The 18,247-nt window shown below is 43.3% G+C and overlaps 1 protein-coding gene across 1 annotated transcript in view; it reads left to right on the forward strand.

Moving 5' to 3' along the window:
• Window positions 1–5,230: 5,230 nt before the first annotated feature.
• DCTN6 (dynactin subunit 6) overlaps window positions 5,231–18,247 on the forward strand; it is a 31,895-nt gene continuing 18,878 nt past the window's right edge. The window contains exons 1-2 of the mRNA XM_032144452.2: window positions 5,231–5,355; window positions 13,034–13,098. Coding sequence (XP_032000343.1) covers window positions 5,333–5,355; window positions 13,034–13,098 — 88 coding nt within the window. The 5' untranslated portion in view covers window positions 5,231–5,332. The remainder of the gene's footprint in view (window positions 5,356–13,033; window positions 13,099–18,247) is intronic.

Genomic DNA, 18,247 nt, shown 5'->3' on the forward strand with positions numbered 1-18,247 from the left:
TATGAGCCCCCATGTATGGGCGCCACTTGCCAAGACCAGCTTGGTCCTGGAGACCCTAACCCAGCGGCGCTAGAGGAATTAAAGACACACACACACAGAAATATAGAGTGTGGAGTGGGAAATCAGGGGTCTCACAGCCTTTGGAGCTGAGAGCCTCAAACAGAGATTTATCCACATATTTACTGACAGCAAGCCAGTGATAAGCATTGTTTCTATAGATTATAGATTAACTAAAGATATTCCTTATGGGAAATAAAGGGATGGGCCAAAATAAAGGGATGGGCCAAAATAAAGGGATGGGTTTGGCTAGTTATGTCCTTAAGGCACAGATCGCTCATGCTATTGTTCGTGGTTTAAGAACACCTTTAAGCGGTTTTCTGCCCTGGGTGGGCCAGGTGTTCCTTGCCTTCATTCCGGGAAACCCACAACTTTCCAGCATGGGCATCATGGCCATCATGAACATGTCACAGTGCTGCAGAGATTTTGTTTATGGCCAGTTTTGGGGCCAGTTTATGGCCAGATTTTGGGGGCCTATTCCCAACAGGGAAGAAGAGGGCTCCCTAAGGAACTAAACAAGCTAACATTGTATTAAACATATTGAATGAAACCAAATCCCACATTAAATATAATTTCTAGGTATAGAAGAATTGAATTGCAGTTGATTTGTTAAGGAAAAAGTTGCTTTGTAGACACTGAATGAAGTATGTATGTGTGAGGTTGGATGCGGTGACTCATGCCTGTAATCCCAGCACTTTGGGAGGCAGAGGCAGGTGGATCACCTGAGGTCAGGAGTTCGAGACCAGCCTGGCCAACATGGTGAAACTCTGTCTCTACTAAAAATACAAAAAAAAAAAAAAAAAATAGCCAGGCATGGTGGTGGGTGCCTATAATTCCAGCTACTCGGGAGGCTGAGGCAGGAGAATCACTTGAACCCGGGAGGTGGAGGTTGCAGTAAGCCAAGATCATGCCATTGCACTCCAGCCTGGGCAACAAGAGTGAAACTCCATCTCAAAAAAAAAAAAAAGTATGTGTGCATTTATTTATTTTATTATTGAGACAGGCTCTCGCTCTGTTGCCCAGGCTGGAGTGCAGTGGCATGATCTTGGCTCATTGCAACATTGACCTCCCGGGCTCAAGTGATCCTCCCACCTCAGGCCCCAAGTAGCTGGGACTACAGGCACATGTCACCACGCCTCGCTAATTTTTGTATGTTTTGTAGAGACAGAGTTTTGCCATGTTGCCCAGGCTAGTCTCGAACTCCTAACTCAAACAATCCACCTGCCTCAGCTTCCCAAAGTGCTGGGGTTACAGGCATGAGCCACTGTGCCTGGCCTTAGTATTAATTAATTCCTACCTGTACTTTTTGCATTCTGGAATCAGTACATTTTATTTTCAGGTTTCAAACAGTTCGTTGATCCCCAAAAAGCCTATAGGTCCTAGACACTGTACCTAATACTGATAAAATGGTCCTTTACAAGTATGCTATAGAAGTCTTTCAAATTAATATAGATAGACATTGCTTGAAAATAGGTAGGTGTTTACATGGTTGGCAGCGACAGAATACTCTAAATTCATTCATATACTTATTCAACAAGTTTAGGGGAGTATCAACCATGCACCAGGCACTGTGGTTTGTGCTGAGTAAAGAGTGGGAACAAAACTCACATGGCCCTACCTTCATGGAACTTAAGTCTTTGGGGGAAATGGTAAGATAAGTAAGTATAGCTGGTGATGAGTGCAATCCTTACCCCACAGAGAAAATAATTAGAATAGGAAGGGTAGCCTATTTTTGATTAGATGGTGCTATGGTCTGAATGTTTTTGTCCCTCCAGAATTCATATGTTGAAATAAAACCTTCAAGGTTCTGTCCTCTCTGCCAAGCTTCACATGTGATATTTTATTGACTACCTGGCAATTAAGAGGTGGGACATTTGGGAGGTGATTAGGTGATGAGGGCTCTCATCAGACACAGAATGTCCAGTGCTTTGATCTTGGATTCCCCAGCCTCTAGGACTGTGAGCAATAAATGTCTTTGTTTATAAATAACAGTAGTCACACTTATCCATGGTTTCATCTTCTGTGGTTTCAGTAACCTGTAGTCAACGTCAGTCCAAAAATATTAAAGAGAAAATTCCAGAAATAAACAATTCGTGAGTTTTAAATTGCACACCATTTTGAGTAGCATGATGAACTCTCGTACCATGCTGCTCTCTCTAGGCAAGGACATGAATCATCCCTTTGTATCCACACTGTTGGTACTACTTGCCCATTAAAGCCTTCTCAATTATCAGATACATTGTTGCAGTATCACAGTGCTTGTGTTCAAGTCACTCTTATTTTACTTCGTAATGGCCCCAAAGCACAAAAGTAGTGATGCAGGTGATTTGGATCTGCCAAAGAGAAACTGTAAAATGCTTTAAGTGAAAATGTGAAAACTTCTTGATTTCAAAAGGAAAGAAAAAAAACTATATGCTGAGGTTGCTAAGATCTACGGTAAGAATAAATCTTTTACCCATGAAACTGGTAATGAAGAAAAGGAAATGTGTGCATAGTATATAGAGGGTTCAGTACTATCTGTAGTTTCAGGCATCCACTAGAGGTCTTGGAATGTATCCCCCGAGGATAAGGAAGGACTACTATACCCAGTCTAAGGTATAACTGTCCCTCAGTATGCTTGGGGAACTGGTTCCCGGACACCCTGATCCAAAATCTGCAGATGCTCAAGTCCCTGATATAAAATGGTGTAGTATTTGCATATAACTAACTGATGCATATCCTCCCGTATCCTTTCAATCATCTTTATATTATTCAGAATATCTAATACAATTCCTACATACCACTTCATTCATGTGGCTTCAATGTAGTACTTGGCATGCAGCAAATTCAAGTTTTGCTTTTTGGAAACTTGTGTAATTTTTTCCCCCAAATTTTTGATCCAACGTGGGTTGATGTCAACCAGCCACAGATGTCAAACACACAGATACAAAGGGCCAACTGTATTTTGTTATAGCAGCCAGAAAGAACTAAGGCAGTCAAGGAGGGTTTCCCTGAGTGTGATGGTCAGTTTTTTGTGTCATCTTGGTTGGGCTACATTCCCAAGTCATTAGTCAAACACTGATCTAGATGCTGCTGTAAAGGTATTTTGTGGATGTGATTAAAGCCCATCATCAGTTCTCTTTAAGGAAGGGAGATTATCCTAGCTAATCTGGGTGGGCCTGATTCAATCAGTTGAAGGCCATAAGAGCAGAGCTGGGCTTCCCTGAAGAAATTCCTCCTGTGAACAACAGCCTCACCCCTTGCATGAGAGTTCCAGCTTAGTGTACAGATTGTGGACTTGCTTAGCTGGGGCTCCCCAATCATGTAAGCCAATTCCTTACAATAAGCCTTTTGATATCCATCTAGTACTAGTTCTGTTTCTCTGGTTGGAAGCTGAGTTTGTGATGTCCGAGACATAAAGGGTCAGAAGGTGTTAGGGTGGGGGCAAGTGGAAGCGGTTGGAGGTGGAGAGTCAGCTTTGCTTTTTTGGAGAATGAGGGTGTGATCGAACACAAAGAAAGAGGAAGAGAGAAGTAGGCAGGGGCTGGATGTAGCTCAGAGATAGGTTATGGAAAGCAGTTTGGATTTTAAGAGGAAGCTGAAATAAAATAACTGAATTTGGCTCTTATTTTTAATTTTTTTACATCAAAAAAAGTACATTATAGAAAAAAATACAAAAACGGGATCTTGCTGTGTTGATCAGGCTGGTCTCCAACTCCTGGCCTCAAGCGATCCTCCCATCTCAGCCCCCCAAAGTGCTGGGATTACCGGTTTGAGCCACGCTCCTAGCCTCAATTTGTCTTCTAAAGGATGATTTTGACTACAAGAGAACTACTTGGATCAGGGTTGGGGGTGGGAGATGAGGGGGTGTGATTTCAGAGGCCAAGTACAGAATGAGCGAACAATTGGGAGAGACACATCGGCTGAGATTAGAGAGATGGTCAGGTTGACAGGGTAAAGTGTAAGCATGAGACTCGAGCTAGGACAAGCAGAACTTGCAGATCTATTACAGATGTAGGAGTGAGGAGTGCCAGGGTGACTCTTGAGTGTCTGGCTTGAGCAACTAGGCAAATGGTGTGGATCAAAAAAGCAGCAGGTTGGAGGGAGGACGGCAGTGTTAATCGAAAGTCATGTTCTGTAAGTTTTAGGTTCCATACAACTCTGAGCGGAGATGTCAATTAGTCAACCGAATGTCAGGTGTGAAGATCGGCACAGAGGGCAGAACCAGAGACATTCATTAGAGAGCAAGCAGGTAGAGGGCACTTAACCTATAGGAAGGATGCGCTCATATAGAGCGAGAAAAGGGCCAGGAGGAACCCTAATAAGTAGATAAAGGCAGAGGCTGAAAAGGAGCATCGGCGAGGTCAGAGGAATACCTTTAGGGTGTAATTACGCCTACGCGAGTGGGTAAAATGAGGGCATAATGACGCGCACTGGATTGCAATAAACAGCTTTTATTCTTTTATCAGAGACACGATCTAGCTTTTTAGCCCAGGCTGGAGTTCAGTGGCATCCTCGCGCTCGCTGCAGCTTCAGTGGGCTCAGGCGATCCTCTCGAGTAGCTGGGGGTACAGGCGCAGGCCACCATGACAGGCTTTTTTTTTTTTTTTGAGACGGAGTCTCGCTCTGTCCCCCAGGCTGGAGTGCAGTGGCGCGATCTCGGCTCACTGCAAGCTCCGCCTCCCAGGTTCACGCCATTCTCCTACCTCAGCCTCCCCAGTAGCTGGGACTACAGGCGCCCGCCAACACGCCCGGCTAAGTTTTTGTATTTTTAGTAGAGACGGGGTTTCACCGTGTTAGCCAGGATGGTCTCGATCTCCTGACCTCGTGATCCGCCCGCCTCGGCCTCCCAAAGTGCTGGGATTACAGGCTTGAGCCACCGCGCCCGGCAGGCTTTTTTTTTTTTTTTTTTTTTGAAGAGAGGGTCTCACTATGTTACCCAGGCTAGTCTCGCAGTCTCGCGCTCCTGGCCTCGAGAGATCCTCCTGCCTTGGCCTCTCGGCCTCCCAAAGTGCTGGCCTGTGCCCAGCCAATGGCTGTTCCAAATTAGGGTCTACCCGTCTCTGGGCAGGGCTAAAATCCGCGGGCGGCCCCACACCGCTGCCACGCACAGTCCTGTGCGCCCAGACCCGACGCAAACAAGAGCCGCAACCTTCCGGGCCCCCGCCCCACGCAGGGTTCCCGCCCCACCCCGGCTCCGCCCCTCTCCCAACCCTGCCAGGCTCTCCAATCGCATGTGGAATTATCGCTCTACCCAGGCGGTGGTGTCGATCTCCGCTCCAATTGGAGCAGTACCATGGCGGAGAAGACTCAAAAGAGGTGGGTCTGCTGCTTGAGAAAAGCCCTTTCTCAGCTTTCCGTAGGGGTGGAACCTGTTCCTGGTCGCCAATGGTGGCGACTCAGAGGGTGTCTCATCCTGGGCCTTCGGGCTGAAGGTACCTCAAGCCCAGACCTGGCGTCCACTGAGGGAGGGGGCGACAGAGTGGGGGCGGGGAGGGTTGAGCAGGGACGCGGAGTCGCTGCCTGGAAGATTTTTGTTCCTGTCTGGCCGTCCCTCCCCACATGCGCCTGCGCAGAGGGGTCTCCCGGCGGGTCTGTGAGGGGAGGGTGACGTCAGCTTTTTCCTGGGGGAGGCCGGCTCCCTTCTCCCGCATAATCGGCGGTGCTTGGCGCGGCGGTACCCCACGGCTTGGCGCTGGATTCTCTGCTGCATGTTGCGAGACCCCCACGCCAGTGCTGGCCGCACCCCAGGCCCTTCCTGTCTGTGGAGGGTGGGGTATGTAAAGGGATTTACGTCGCTGTCAAAAGGGGGGCCGCGCCTGGACTTGAACTGTGACACACACATACACTATATATTAAGATGCAAGGAGTACATGCGCAGATTTGTTGCGTAGATATATTGCGTAATGGTGAAGTTTGGACTTCTAGTGTACTTATCACCCGAATAGTGAACATTGTACCCGATGAGTAATTTTTCAGCCCTCACACCCCTCCTATCCTCGCTGCTTTTAGAGTCCCCAGTGTCTGTTATTTCCCTCTTTATGTTTATGTGTACTCATTTTAGCTCCCACTTAAAAGTGAGAACATGTGCATTTGATTTTGTTTGAGTTATTTTATAAGGTAATGGCCTCCAGTTCCATCCATGTTGTTGCAAAAGACATGATTCCTTTCTTTCTTATGGCTCTGTAGTATTCCATGCTATAGATACACCACATTTCCTTTATCCAATCATCCGTTGATGAACACTTAGGTTGATTCCATACTTTGCTATTGTGAATAGTACAGTGATAGTCATAGGAGTGCAGTTGCCTTTTTAATACAATGGTTTCCTTTGAGTAGATCCTGGGTCGAATGGTAGTTCCATTTGGATTGGTAGTTCTATATGGATTGCTGGGTCCAATGGTACTTGTCTTTAGTCCTTCGAGAAATCACCATACTATTTTAAATAGATGAACTAATTTACATTCCCACCAATAGTGTATAAGCTTAGAACTGTGACATTTTTTGCCAGGCGTGGAGTGGACAAGCTCCTTTGTAAACATGTGGGGACAGGAATTTTGGCTTCTTCTCCGGTAGTCTTCATTGCTGGGGGCTGTTGGTGGCTGGGATGAGACAAGTGCATAAGTAACGCGATTTCGAACAGCAGCAGTGTTGAGCTCCCTCTGCTGACTCTTTTTGACAAAGAAAACAGACATTGTTTCTGGTGCCATAAATTAAAATTTAGATTTTTCTTCCATTTAAGTAGATACTCTGTAATCTTTTTTCATAAGCTAAAGAGGAACAGATGTACTATAAATATTATGTGCAGTAGATAGTAGCTTACATTGAAGATTAAGGTATTGTTGACTTGTTACTTTAACAGATCTGAGGTTAAGTCTTGCCCTCCCATCTGCCGGCTCACCTCTCTGCTCCCACCACTCCAAGATACAGAGGGGTCCTTGCAGAGATATTGGGACCACGTTTTAGTTGGCCTAGTAGCCTGCCCCACTGAGAAGTGTGCTGATTGTGACGCAAGCATTACCTGGGATCTCTCCCTTGGGCGTAAAACTGAAGGCAGGGGGCACTTGTGAGTCTGTCCTACTCTCAGTTGCCCAGGACAAGTTAAATGTTAGATAATGCTCTTTTCATAATGAGAAGGAAGCTGAGGAAATGGAAAATTGTAATGAGAAATAAGGTCTAAAACAGAGACATTTTATAGAGGCTAATTTATTTGACCAGGGCTTAATAAAATTGCATATTTTAACACAAAAACCCACTTTAAATGAAAAGTATCAGAGAAATGACATTTACAGATGGTGATACATTCAAGGACAGTGTTGTTCATTTATCATGGAAAAACATCTGGAGTGACAGGATGTTTCCAGAAAACTTTCAACTAGAAGACAGATGACTGATTTCAGGACAGTGATGCCCCAGGAATGAACTCTGCTCCAAGAAATTTCTAGTCTCTGAATTTCAGTTTTTTCTTCTATAATATGAGAGGGTTAGACCAGGTGATTTTCTTCTAATCTTACTAAAATCTTTCTTTCTTCTCCAATACAACAGGAGGGCTACATATTTTCTGTTATTTCAGCAGACTGACTTATTTTTTTTTTTGAGACAGAATCGCTCAGGCTGGAGCGCAGTGAAAGCTTTGCACCATGCCTGATTCCTTTTTTTTTTTTTTTTTTTTTGAGATGGAGTCTCACTCTGTTGCCCAGGCTGGAGTGCAGTGGCACAATCTCAGCTCACTGCAACCTTTGCCTCCCGGGTTCAAGTGATCATCCTGCCTCGATCTCCAGAGTAGCTGGGACTACAGGTGCCCACCACCACACCTGGCTAATTTTTGTGTTTTTGGTAGAGACGGGGTTTCACCATGTTGGCCAGGCTGGTCTCGAACTCCTGACCTCAAGGAATCTGCCCACTTTGGCCTCCCAAAGTGCTGGGATTACAGGCATGAGCCACTGCACCTGGCCCTGATTGACTCTTGACAGACTGTGTCACCCAGAAGGACCACTGGTAGGATTTCATTGACTTATGCCTTGTAAAAAGTCAGAGCCTGACAAAATGATGGAAACAGCTGGAGCTGTGTCTATTCTCAAAACCATTTCTTGAAGATAGACTCGGGGATTATTAGTTTCTTCTATTTAATACATTTTTTCTGTTTACTTAGAGCTTTAAAAATACATTGTGGTGTGAAGGTTTGTCCACCCCAATTTGTGGAAGAAAAATTTGTGTATGTCTTCTTTTTTTTTAGTTCATCACACCAGTAGGGAAATTGGTACAATCTTAAAAATAGTTCTCATCTTACTTTGCATGTATATTAGGGAATACTTGGGGGGAAGATTCTGGCATAGAAATGATGGAGAGACATGTTAATGAAAGAATCTTTACCCTTCTGAGTCTCAGAGCTGTATTTTTAGAACTCTCTTATGAGCTTCAGAATCTGTATTTTCAGTCGCTTATTGGGTATGTCTGGTGACCATTCCATAGACACCTCAGACTGAGTTTATCTAAAATTTAGCCAAATGACTTTTTTCTCTGAAATCTACCCCTCCTCCCATAGGCTATTCTCAGATGGTGCCATTAGTTTTCCAGATCAGAAACCTAGAGGCTTTGACCTTGCTCCCTAGCTCCTGACTTTAGATTAGTTTTGTTTTTCTTTTTTTTCCTTCTTTTTTTTTTTTTTTTTTTTTTTTTTTTTTGAGACAGGGTTTCACTCCATCACCCAGGCTGGAGTGCAGTGGTGCGATCTCAGCTCACTGCAACCTCTACCTCCTGGGCTCAAGCGATCCTCCCGCCTCAGCCCCCCAAGTAGCTGGGAGTAAAGGTGTAAGTCACCATACTCGGCTAATTTTTGTATTTTTTGTAGAGATGGGGTTTTTTACCATGTGACCCAAGCTGGTTTTGTTTGTTTTTCTGGCATAAATGAAGCTGAGTCAGAGCAGCTGATTTTGAGCCATGAAATTTGAGCTTCCCTCCCCAACAGGAATCATCCCTTCCCAGGAAGGGGACAGGATGGCACCAGTTTCCTTATTTCACTCCATGCCCCTCATCCCCATCCTTCTGTAGTTGATATGGTTTGGCTGTGTCTCCACCCAAATCTCATTTTGAATTGTAGTTCTCATAATTCCCACATGTTGTGGGAGGGACCAGGTGGAGATAATTGAATCATGGGAGCCATTTCCCTCATCCTGTTCTCATGATAGTGAGTTAGTTCTCACAAGATCTAATGGTTTTATAAGGGGCTTCCCCCTTCACTGGGCACTCATTCTTCTCTCTGCCACCATGTGAAGAAGGACGTGTTTGCTTCCCCTTCTGCCATGGTTGTAGGTTTCCTGAGGCCTCCCCAGACATGCTGAACTGTGAGTCAATTAAACCTCTTTCCTTTATAAATTATCCAGTCTCAGATACATCTTTATTAGCATTGTGAGAACAGACTAATACACTAGTCAAACTTATTTCCCCTGCACAGAGAAGAAAGCAAATACAGTTTGCTGTTTATATCCATGGGTTCCACATCCATGGATTCAACCAACCTCAGATCGAAAATAGGAAAAAAAAATTGTGTCTGTAAACAATACAGTATAATTATTTACATAGCATTTACATTGTATTAGGTATTGTAAATTATCTAGAAATGACAAAGTATGAGAGGATGTGTATAGGCTTTATGCAAATACTGCAGCATTTTATATCAGAGACTTGACATCTGAGGATTGGTCCTGGAACCAATCTCCCACAGATACTGGATGCTGAGGGATGCGACTGTACACACTTTGTGGTCCATAGGGCCTGTAACAAGGAATGGGAAGTACCTACCTTCAACGTTGCCTAGAAACCAGATTTTTATTAAATGTGTTTGTTGCCAAGTCTTGTTTCTATTTCCTAGACATACCTGCAGCTTCTCCTATGTGCTACCAGTGCATTTGATATGGTTTGGCCCTGTGCCCCCACTCAAATCTCATCTTGAATTATAATGCCCACCTGTTGAGGGAGGGACCCGTCATCCAAGTGATTGGATGATGGGAGTGGTTTCCCCCATGCTGTTCTTGTGAAACCTGATGATTTTATAAATGGTAGTTTTTCCTGCGCTCACACTGTCTCTCTGTCCGGCTGCCTTGTGAAGAGCGTGCCTGCTTCCCCTTTACCTTCCGCCATGATTGTAAGTTTCCTGAGGCCTCCCCAGTCATGTGGACCTGTGAGTCAATTAAACCTCTTTCCTTTATAAATTACCCATTCTCAGGGAAGTTCTGTATAGCAGTGTGAAAATGGACTAATACAGCATTTCAGGCCTGCATTATCTCTGTAGGATTAGACCAACTGCCTCCCTGACCCCCACCACCACCAAGTACATCTTCATACAAGTGTCAATTATCTGCATACCATTTGGTGACATTGTTGGCTTGGGAATAGGAATCCTTCAGTGACTTCTTGCCTACAGGTGCAAATTCAAATCCCTGGTCATGGTGTACAAGCTTATTCATGGGCTGGTCCTGCTTTTCCTCCCAGCCTTACCTGCTCCCTTTCTCTTTATGACTTTCGTGCTTCTTCTCATTCAGTGATGTCCAACCTGAGAGGGGGGAAGAGGTTTTTACTTTGTTACTTACCAGTCTTTGCTTAGATGTATGCATATGGTATTTTAAAATAGATAGAATAGATAAAATTGTGTTTGAATTTTTTTTTTTTTTTTTTTTTTGAGACAGAGTCTTGCTCTGTCGCCCAGGCTGGAGTGCAGTGGCGCAATCTCGGTTCACTGCAAGCTCCGCCTCCCGAGTTCACGCCATTCTAGACTACAGGCGTCCACCACCACGCTTGGCTAATTTTTTGTATTTTTAGTAGAGACGGGGTTTCACTGTGTTAGCCAGGATGGTCTTGATCTCCTGACCTCGCAATCCACCCACATCGGCCTCCCAAAGTGCTGGGATTACAGGCGTGAGCCACCGCACCCGGCCTTAATATTTTTACGTAAGCGTTCTTGCACAAACATTTACACTTTTCTTTTCTTTTCTTTTTTTTTTTTGAGACAGAGTCTCGCTCGGTCGCCCAGGCTGGAGTGCAGTGGTGCTACCTCGGCTCACTGCAAGCTCCGCCTCCTGGGTTCATACCATTCTCCTGCCTCAGCCTCCCCAGTAGCTGGGCCTACAGGTCGCCACCATGCCCGGCTAATTTTTGTATTTTTAGTAGAGACAAGGTTTTGCCATGTTGGCCAGGCTGGTTGGTCTCAAACTCCTGACCTCAAGTGATCCATCCGCCTTGGCCTCCCAAAGTCCTGGGATTACAGGTGTGAGCCACCATGCCCAGCCCAAAACTGTTGTATTTCTGTATACTGGAACAATTGGAAATCGAAATTTTGAAAAATCCAAACAAAATTACAAAGACAAAATATCTAAAATGTTAGTGTTATTTCATAGTAGCTGAGAGCAGCAGATTTAACACTATGAATGTCATTGCCATTTAGAAAAATTCTTTTCTTAATGAAAAGAAGTTTCCTAATAATTATCACTGTAATGGAGAAGTCATTTGATGCACTTCCTCATGTCAGCTCATGGTTCAGCTAGGGTCAGTGTTTACATATAGCTTTGTCAAACAAAAGATAACAGCAGAATATAAAAAAGCATCAATAAGTTATATGGAAATTATTAGAGTCTTTTGAAGAATTTGTACTACAATTTATATTACTTGGTAAAAAGTTTCTCGTGTGTGTATGTATATATATGAGAGTAAACAGAAATATTTGTAAATTTTAAATTTCTAAGTATTACCTTGCTCATTGTTAAATAGTTTGAATGTATATTTTTTCTTCCTGCCTTTACAAAAATAATGGCATATTACATACTGTCCATTTTCTCACTTAACTTTTTTTACTTTTAACAATATAGCTTGGAGATCATTCCAATTTTTTTTTTTTTTTTAAGAGATGAGGTCGCCGGGCATGGTGGCTTACGCCTGTAATCCCAGCACTTTGGGAGGCTGAGGCAGGTGGATCACCTGAGGTCGGGAGTTCGAGACCAGCCTCACCAACATGGAGAAACCCCGTCTCTACTAAAAATACAAAATTAGCCAGGTGTGGTGGCACATGCCTGTAATCCCAGCTACTAGGGAGGCTGAGGCAGGAGAATAGCTTGAACCCGGGAGGTGGAGGTTGCAGTGAGCCGAGATGGTGCCATTGCGCTCCAGCCTGGGCAACAAGAGTGAAACACCATCTCAAAAAAAAAGAGATGAGGTCTCACTATGTTTCCCAGGCTGGTATTGAATTCCTGGGCTTAAGCAGTTCTCCTTCCTTGGACTCCCAGAGTACTGGGATTACAGGTGTGAGCCACTGTGCTCAGCCATTCCAAAATCTTGACAAGGGATTATTTGTTCTTTTTGATGGCCATGTAATAGTCCATAGTGTGCCATAGTTTATTAACTAATCTTCCACTGATGAATATCTAGGTCGTTTTCAGCTTTTTGCTGTTTAGAAACATGCTGGTATTAAAAGAAAAGATTCAAAACTCTTCTCAAGCGTTTTAGCACATGTGATTTGGGATGATGGACAATATACCAATTGAAAAATTTATAATCTATTAAAACCTTACCCTCTTACCTTTGACTTTTCGTTTTTCCATCTTTTTTTTTTTTCCTGAGACAGAATTTCGCTCTTGTTGCCCATGCTTGAGTGCAATGGCGCGATCTTGGCTCACTGCAAACTCTGCCTCCCGAGTTCAAGCGATTCTCCTGCCTCAGCCTCCCGAGTAGCTGGGATTACAGGCGCCCACCACCACGCCTGGCTAATTTTGTATTTTTAGTAGAGATGGGGTTTCTTCATGTTGGTAAGGCTGGTGTCGAACTTCTGACCTCAGGTGATCCGCCCACCTCGGCTTCCCAAAGTGCTGGGATTACAGGTGTGAGCCACTGTGCCTGGCCTTTTTTTCCATCATTTTTTAAACCTTGTTTTCATTACAGTGTCACGGTAGCTTCTCCAGCAGTATTTTTAATCTTACCCCTGGTATATGTTACCTTTTTCTTGCTACAGTGTGAAGATTGCTCCTGGAGCAGTTGTGTGTGTAGAAAGTGAAATCAGAGGAGATGTAACTATCGGTAAGAAATAGTTTATTTACTGTTTTTCAAGAATTGATGTGATTTAATCGATTTTAGTGCTTTACAATTAGATACTGTCTTCCATGTTTATTTCACTGATGTCCTAGTTTTGTTGACAAAATAATGCATTTTCTCCTATGTGTTTAAAATTTCTGAAAGAATATAGTGTGATGGAGGCTGTGTTTAAACTCGTATCTGAAATACTAATGAGGCTGTATAACAAAGTCATTCGTGTATTTAAGAGAGATCTGTTGTGTACCTGTGATGTGCCAGGCACCGTGCTAGTGCTAGGGACACGTCAGTAAGCACAGCAGACAAAGGTGCTGCCTTTGTGGAGCTTCGTGGAGAGCGTGGGCCATGGAGTCAACAGACCTGGGCTACTTTGCTCCTTGCTCTTTCTTGCTGGGTTACTTTGGACATATTACTTAACCTCTCTAATCTTGATTTTTTTTTCCCATTTATATAATTGTGCGTATCAGGATCAGGTTCGGCTGCATGTAGGGGTGGCTTACACCTGCAGAGGTTTATTCTCTCATATAAAAAGTTTCGAGGTAAGTAATGCAGGGCTGATCAGTTGATTGTCCAGCATGGGGCTCTGGCCCTGCAGGCCAGGAAGTGATGGCTAGAGCACCAAGCATCATCTTGGATGAGAAAGGGGAGGCATGGAAGCAAAAGGGCATGTGTTCCAGCTATGAGTCAGCTCCCTTTAAATAGCCTTCCTGAAAGTTCCACACAACCCTTCTCTGTGTGTCTCATGGCTAAGACAATCTCATGGACACATCAAGCTGCAGGGGAGTTTGGGAGATGTAGTCTTAGCTGGTTGCATTGCAGCCGCTAATGAGATCAGGGTTCTATTACAAGGAAAAAGAGGAGAAGAGATATTGGATGGCAATGAGCAATTTTCATAACATGCAAAATAGTAGTATCTACCTCCTAGGTTTCTTGAAAGAGAACGTGAAAATTGTGAGTAGTAAGCTGTCAATAAATGTTTGCTGTTAACGCTGTCAGATCTTCTCAGTGTAGCCTTGCCAGAGTTCAAGTCCAACGTTTTACCTACATGAACTTGACTAAGCTCCTTAAACATTTTACTCTGTTCTTTTACCTGGGGTTTACCTGGATATGGTGCCCTTGTAGCTTTATTGGTGTGAGCTCATTCTTACCAGTAGCCACGTGTCACCTATATGCTACCAGACTAAAGTGTTCAGTGAACTATTACACTTTCAGAGAGGAAATACGCTTTATTTCCTTAAATGAACAGTTTCTTTAATAGAGAAAAAAAAAACCCTGTAACGTCATTTTTTTTTCCAAAAAAATCTAAGCCTCCAAACAATTTAGGCATCTTGTCTTATAAAACCAGTGGAGATTGTGCCAGTATTATGGAACATTGTTAAGAATTTGCCAGGTTAGGCCAGGCACGGTGGCGCTCACGCCTGTAATCCCAGCACTTTGTGAGGGTGAGGCAGGCGGATCACCTGAGGTCAGGAGTTCGAGACCAGCCTCAACATGGAGAAACCCCGTCTCTACTAAAAATACAAAATTAGCTGGGCGTGGTGGTTCATGCCTGTAATCCCAGCCACTCGGGAGGCTGAGGCAGGAGAATTGCTTGAACCTGGGAGGCGGAGGTTGCGGTGAGCCGAGATTGCGCCATTGCACTCCAGCCTGGGCAACAAGAGCGAAACTCCGTCTCAAAAAAAAAAAAAAAAGAATTTGCCAGGTTGGTTGATCTAATTATTTCTTTTCAGTGCTGTGTTAACTCTTTGTCTTTTGTATTACCTAAACCACTTGCAAAGTGTTCATGAAGTAAAATGAGGAGTCATGTTTTTTAATTTTTTACAATCTCTACTGCAGACTGGGACCACATATTTATCAGAATGCTCATCTGTGTTCTTTTTACTCACCATTTTACTGCATTATAATTGTGGCTATCATCATGATATTCTAGGAATAATACCTTATAGTAGTTTACAATGCATTCTTCAGTTAGAAGGAAAGTAAGACTGAAGTGATGTAATTAATTATGTAGATATTCCCTGGCATTTCTACTTTTTCCCCATTTTACATTTTTTCTTTTCTTTTTTTTTAAATCCCCCAATGTTACAACAACCCCATTTTGGTTTTTTTTTTTTCTTTCTTTCTTTTTTTTTTGAGACAAGGTCTTGCTATTTTGCCAGGCTGGTCTTAAACTCCTGGGCTCAAGCGATCCTCCTGCCTCAGCTTCCCAAAGTGTTGGGATTACAGGAGTGAGCCATCACACCTGGCCCAACGACAACCCCATTTTAAATAAGTATACAATGTCTACTATAAGATAGATATGTAGATAGTATAGATACATCTGCAGGCATAAATATACACAGACATTATGTGGTGGGGGGGTATGTATTTCAGATTTGAAATAACATCTTTTACAGAAGCTTTTCTGGGCTGTAAAGGCATTATCCTGTGCAAGGAAGGTAGCTGCCAGTGATTGGTGGACCACTGCCTAGGACTGAGTTTTAGGGGTATCAGGGATCAGTATTCACTTTCCTGTTTCTCTCTCTGGTTTTCACTACGTTGTGCTCCTCCCCCTTCTTTATCACTCTTATGTTCCTACCTTCCCTACATGTTGAAATTATTTAAGGAAGTATAGGCTGGATGCCGTGGCTCATGGCTATAATCCTAGCACTTGGGGAGGCTGAGGTTGGGAGGATCACTTCAGCTCAAGAGTTCAAGACAAGTGTGGAAAATATAGTGGGACCAGAAAGAAAGAGAAAAAGAGAGAGAGAGAGAGAGAGGAAGGGAGGAAGGGAAGAAAGGAAGGAAAGGAGGAAGGAGAGGAAGGGAGGGAGGAAGGGAAGAAAGGAAGGAAAGGAGGAAGGAAAGGAAGGAAGGAAAAGAGACGAAAGAAAGAGGAAAGGGAGGGAGGGAGGAAAGGAAGGAAGGGAGAGAGAGAGAAGGAAAGAGAAAGAAGGAAAGAAGAAAGGAAAGGAAGAGAGAGAGAAAGGGAAGGAAGGAAGGAGAAAAAAGAAAAATTAGCAGAAGGAAGGGAGGGAGGGAGGAAGGAAGGGAAAAATTAGCCACATGTGGTGGCGCATGCCTGTAGTCCCAGCTACTTGAGAGGGCTCAGTGAGCTATAATTGCACTACTGCACTCCAGCCTGGATGACAGTATGAGACCCTGTCTCAAAAAAAAAAAAAAGAAATTATATAAGGAAGTGCATTGTTTAAATCTACTTTCCATCTAGTTTGTTTGTTTAGAACCAAGGTCTTGTTCTGTTGGGCAGGCTGGAGCGCACTGGTGTGATCATGGCTCACTGCAGTGTCGAACCCCTGCACTCAAGTGATTCTCCCACTTCAGCCTCCCAAGTAGCTAGGTCTACAGTGACGCACCACCATACCTGGCTAATTTTTGTATTTTTGCCCAGGCTGGTCTCAAACTCCTGGCCTCAATTGATCCTCCTGCCTTGGCCTACCAAAGTGCTGGGATTACAGGTGTGAGTCATTGCTCTTGGCCCTTCAGCTAGTTTTTGACCACTAGCTGGTGGTGCACAATTCTGATAGTTAAAATGACATTTTAACACAGATTTTCTTTTTCTTTTTTTTTTTTTTTTTGAGAGAGAGTCTTGCTGTGTTGCCCAGGCTGGAGTGCAGTGGTGTGATCTTGGCTCACTGCAACCTTCACCTCCTGGGTTCAAGCGATTCTTATGTCTCAGCCTCCCAAGTAGCCAGAATTACAGGCATGTGCCACCACACTTGGCTAATTTTTTTTTTGTATTTTTAGTAGAGACAGGGTTTCACCATGTTGGTCAGGCTGATCTCAAACTCCTAACCTCAAATGATCCACCCCCCTCGGCCTCCCAAAGTTAGCACAGATTATAACATGAGAAATGGTAATACATTTTTAAGGAAAGAAATCTCTAGCGATTTAAAGTTTATCACAGCAGACGGCCTCCAAGTGAATACTTGTTATATTTACTTTGACCCAGTGTTTCGAAACAAAATTTTTGCTCAAATACTGAAGAGAACTCAATTTTAAAAGTTAAGGAAAATATGAGGAAAAATGAAGGTTCAGAAGAGTTATATAGTTACTCATGGTTCTGTCTTCTACAATTCTTGTCTCCTTTTTGTTATATATGTTTCTTATCTTCAACTGTATAGTATGGGAATTTTCCAGAATTGGTAATTAGATAATCATTTTTGTCATTGTTTTATTTGGTATAAAATGTCTCAAGTCTTTTGGCTTCTATTAATTCATTTTTCTGATGTAATGCATCAGATTAAAAAGCTCCTGGGAGATATAATTATAAAAGCAAAGAGTGGAGATAAGTCATCTGATTACAACTCTCCCCACCCTGCCTTATTTTTCGTTTTAGGGCTTTTATTGTTGTTTTTGCTTAGTTTATCTGAGTTAAGTAACAATAAACTGTAGTTTAATTCATAGATTTGTTTTCAGGATGTTTTGTGTAATTTTCCATCTTCTAGTCATGTATACTTTTACAAATTATTCCATTCTGAAATATTTCAGGAAGAAAGTAATGTTTAATGTTTTCCTTTGCTATGTTTCAGGCTAATGGAACTTTAAACCCGATCTGTTTTCCTAGAAAAGCAGGTATTTGTTTTTTCAGAGAAACTAGCTGGATGCTTGGAAGTATGGTCCTTAACCAGAAACCCTATGACTTGAAGCTCTGCTGGAGCCTGACCCCCTTATTCAAGGCTGTTCAGAGACAGAGCTTGGGAAAAGTAACAGCCCTCTTGTTAATTATAATTTGGGTAAATAAGGTTTCATAGCATCAAGCCTATTTTTAGTTAGTCTGCCTTAATTCATGGGCCATGAATTATTTCCTGTAAATCTTTATTTTGAGAGCTGATAACCTTTCTGAAAGGTACCTTGAAGCACAGTCCCGTGGTCCATTACAGGGCGAGAGGCCGGGACAGAACTTGGTCAGGACATCAATATGTGAAGGCAGAACTCGGCTCGGTGGAAATGTTTTGTGCTGGAAGCACTTTGTCCCACTTACTGAGTCTCTCTAGGAGAGTTTTAATACAGACCAGAAGCCTCCCTTTCATTGCAGCAGTCTTTTTCAGTAAGGCAGAACAGTGGCTTTGACTTGAGAAATTATCGCCTATAAAGCACTCTTACAGGTACTTCAGCTTACAGTTCAAGAAACTTGTTT

The sequence above is a fragment of the Hylobates moloch genome, unplaced genomic scaffold (assembly GCF_009828535.3).
Source record: "Hylobates moloch isolate HMO894 unplaced genomic scaffold, HMol_V3 SCAFFOLD_22, whole genome shotgun sequence".
Lineage (NCBI taxonomy): Eukaryota > Metazoa > Chordata > Mammalia > Primates > Hylobatidae > Hylobates > Hylobates moloch.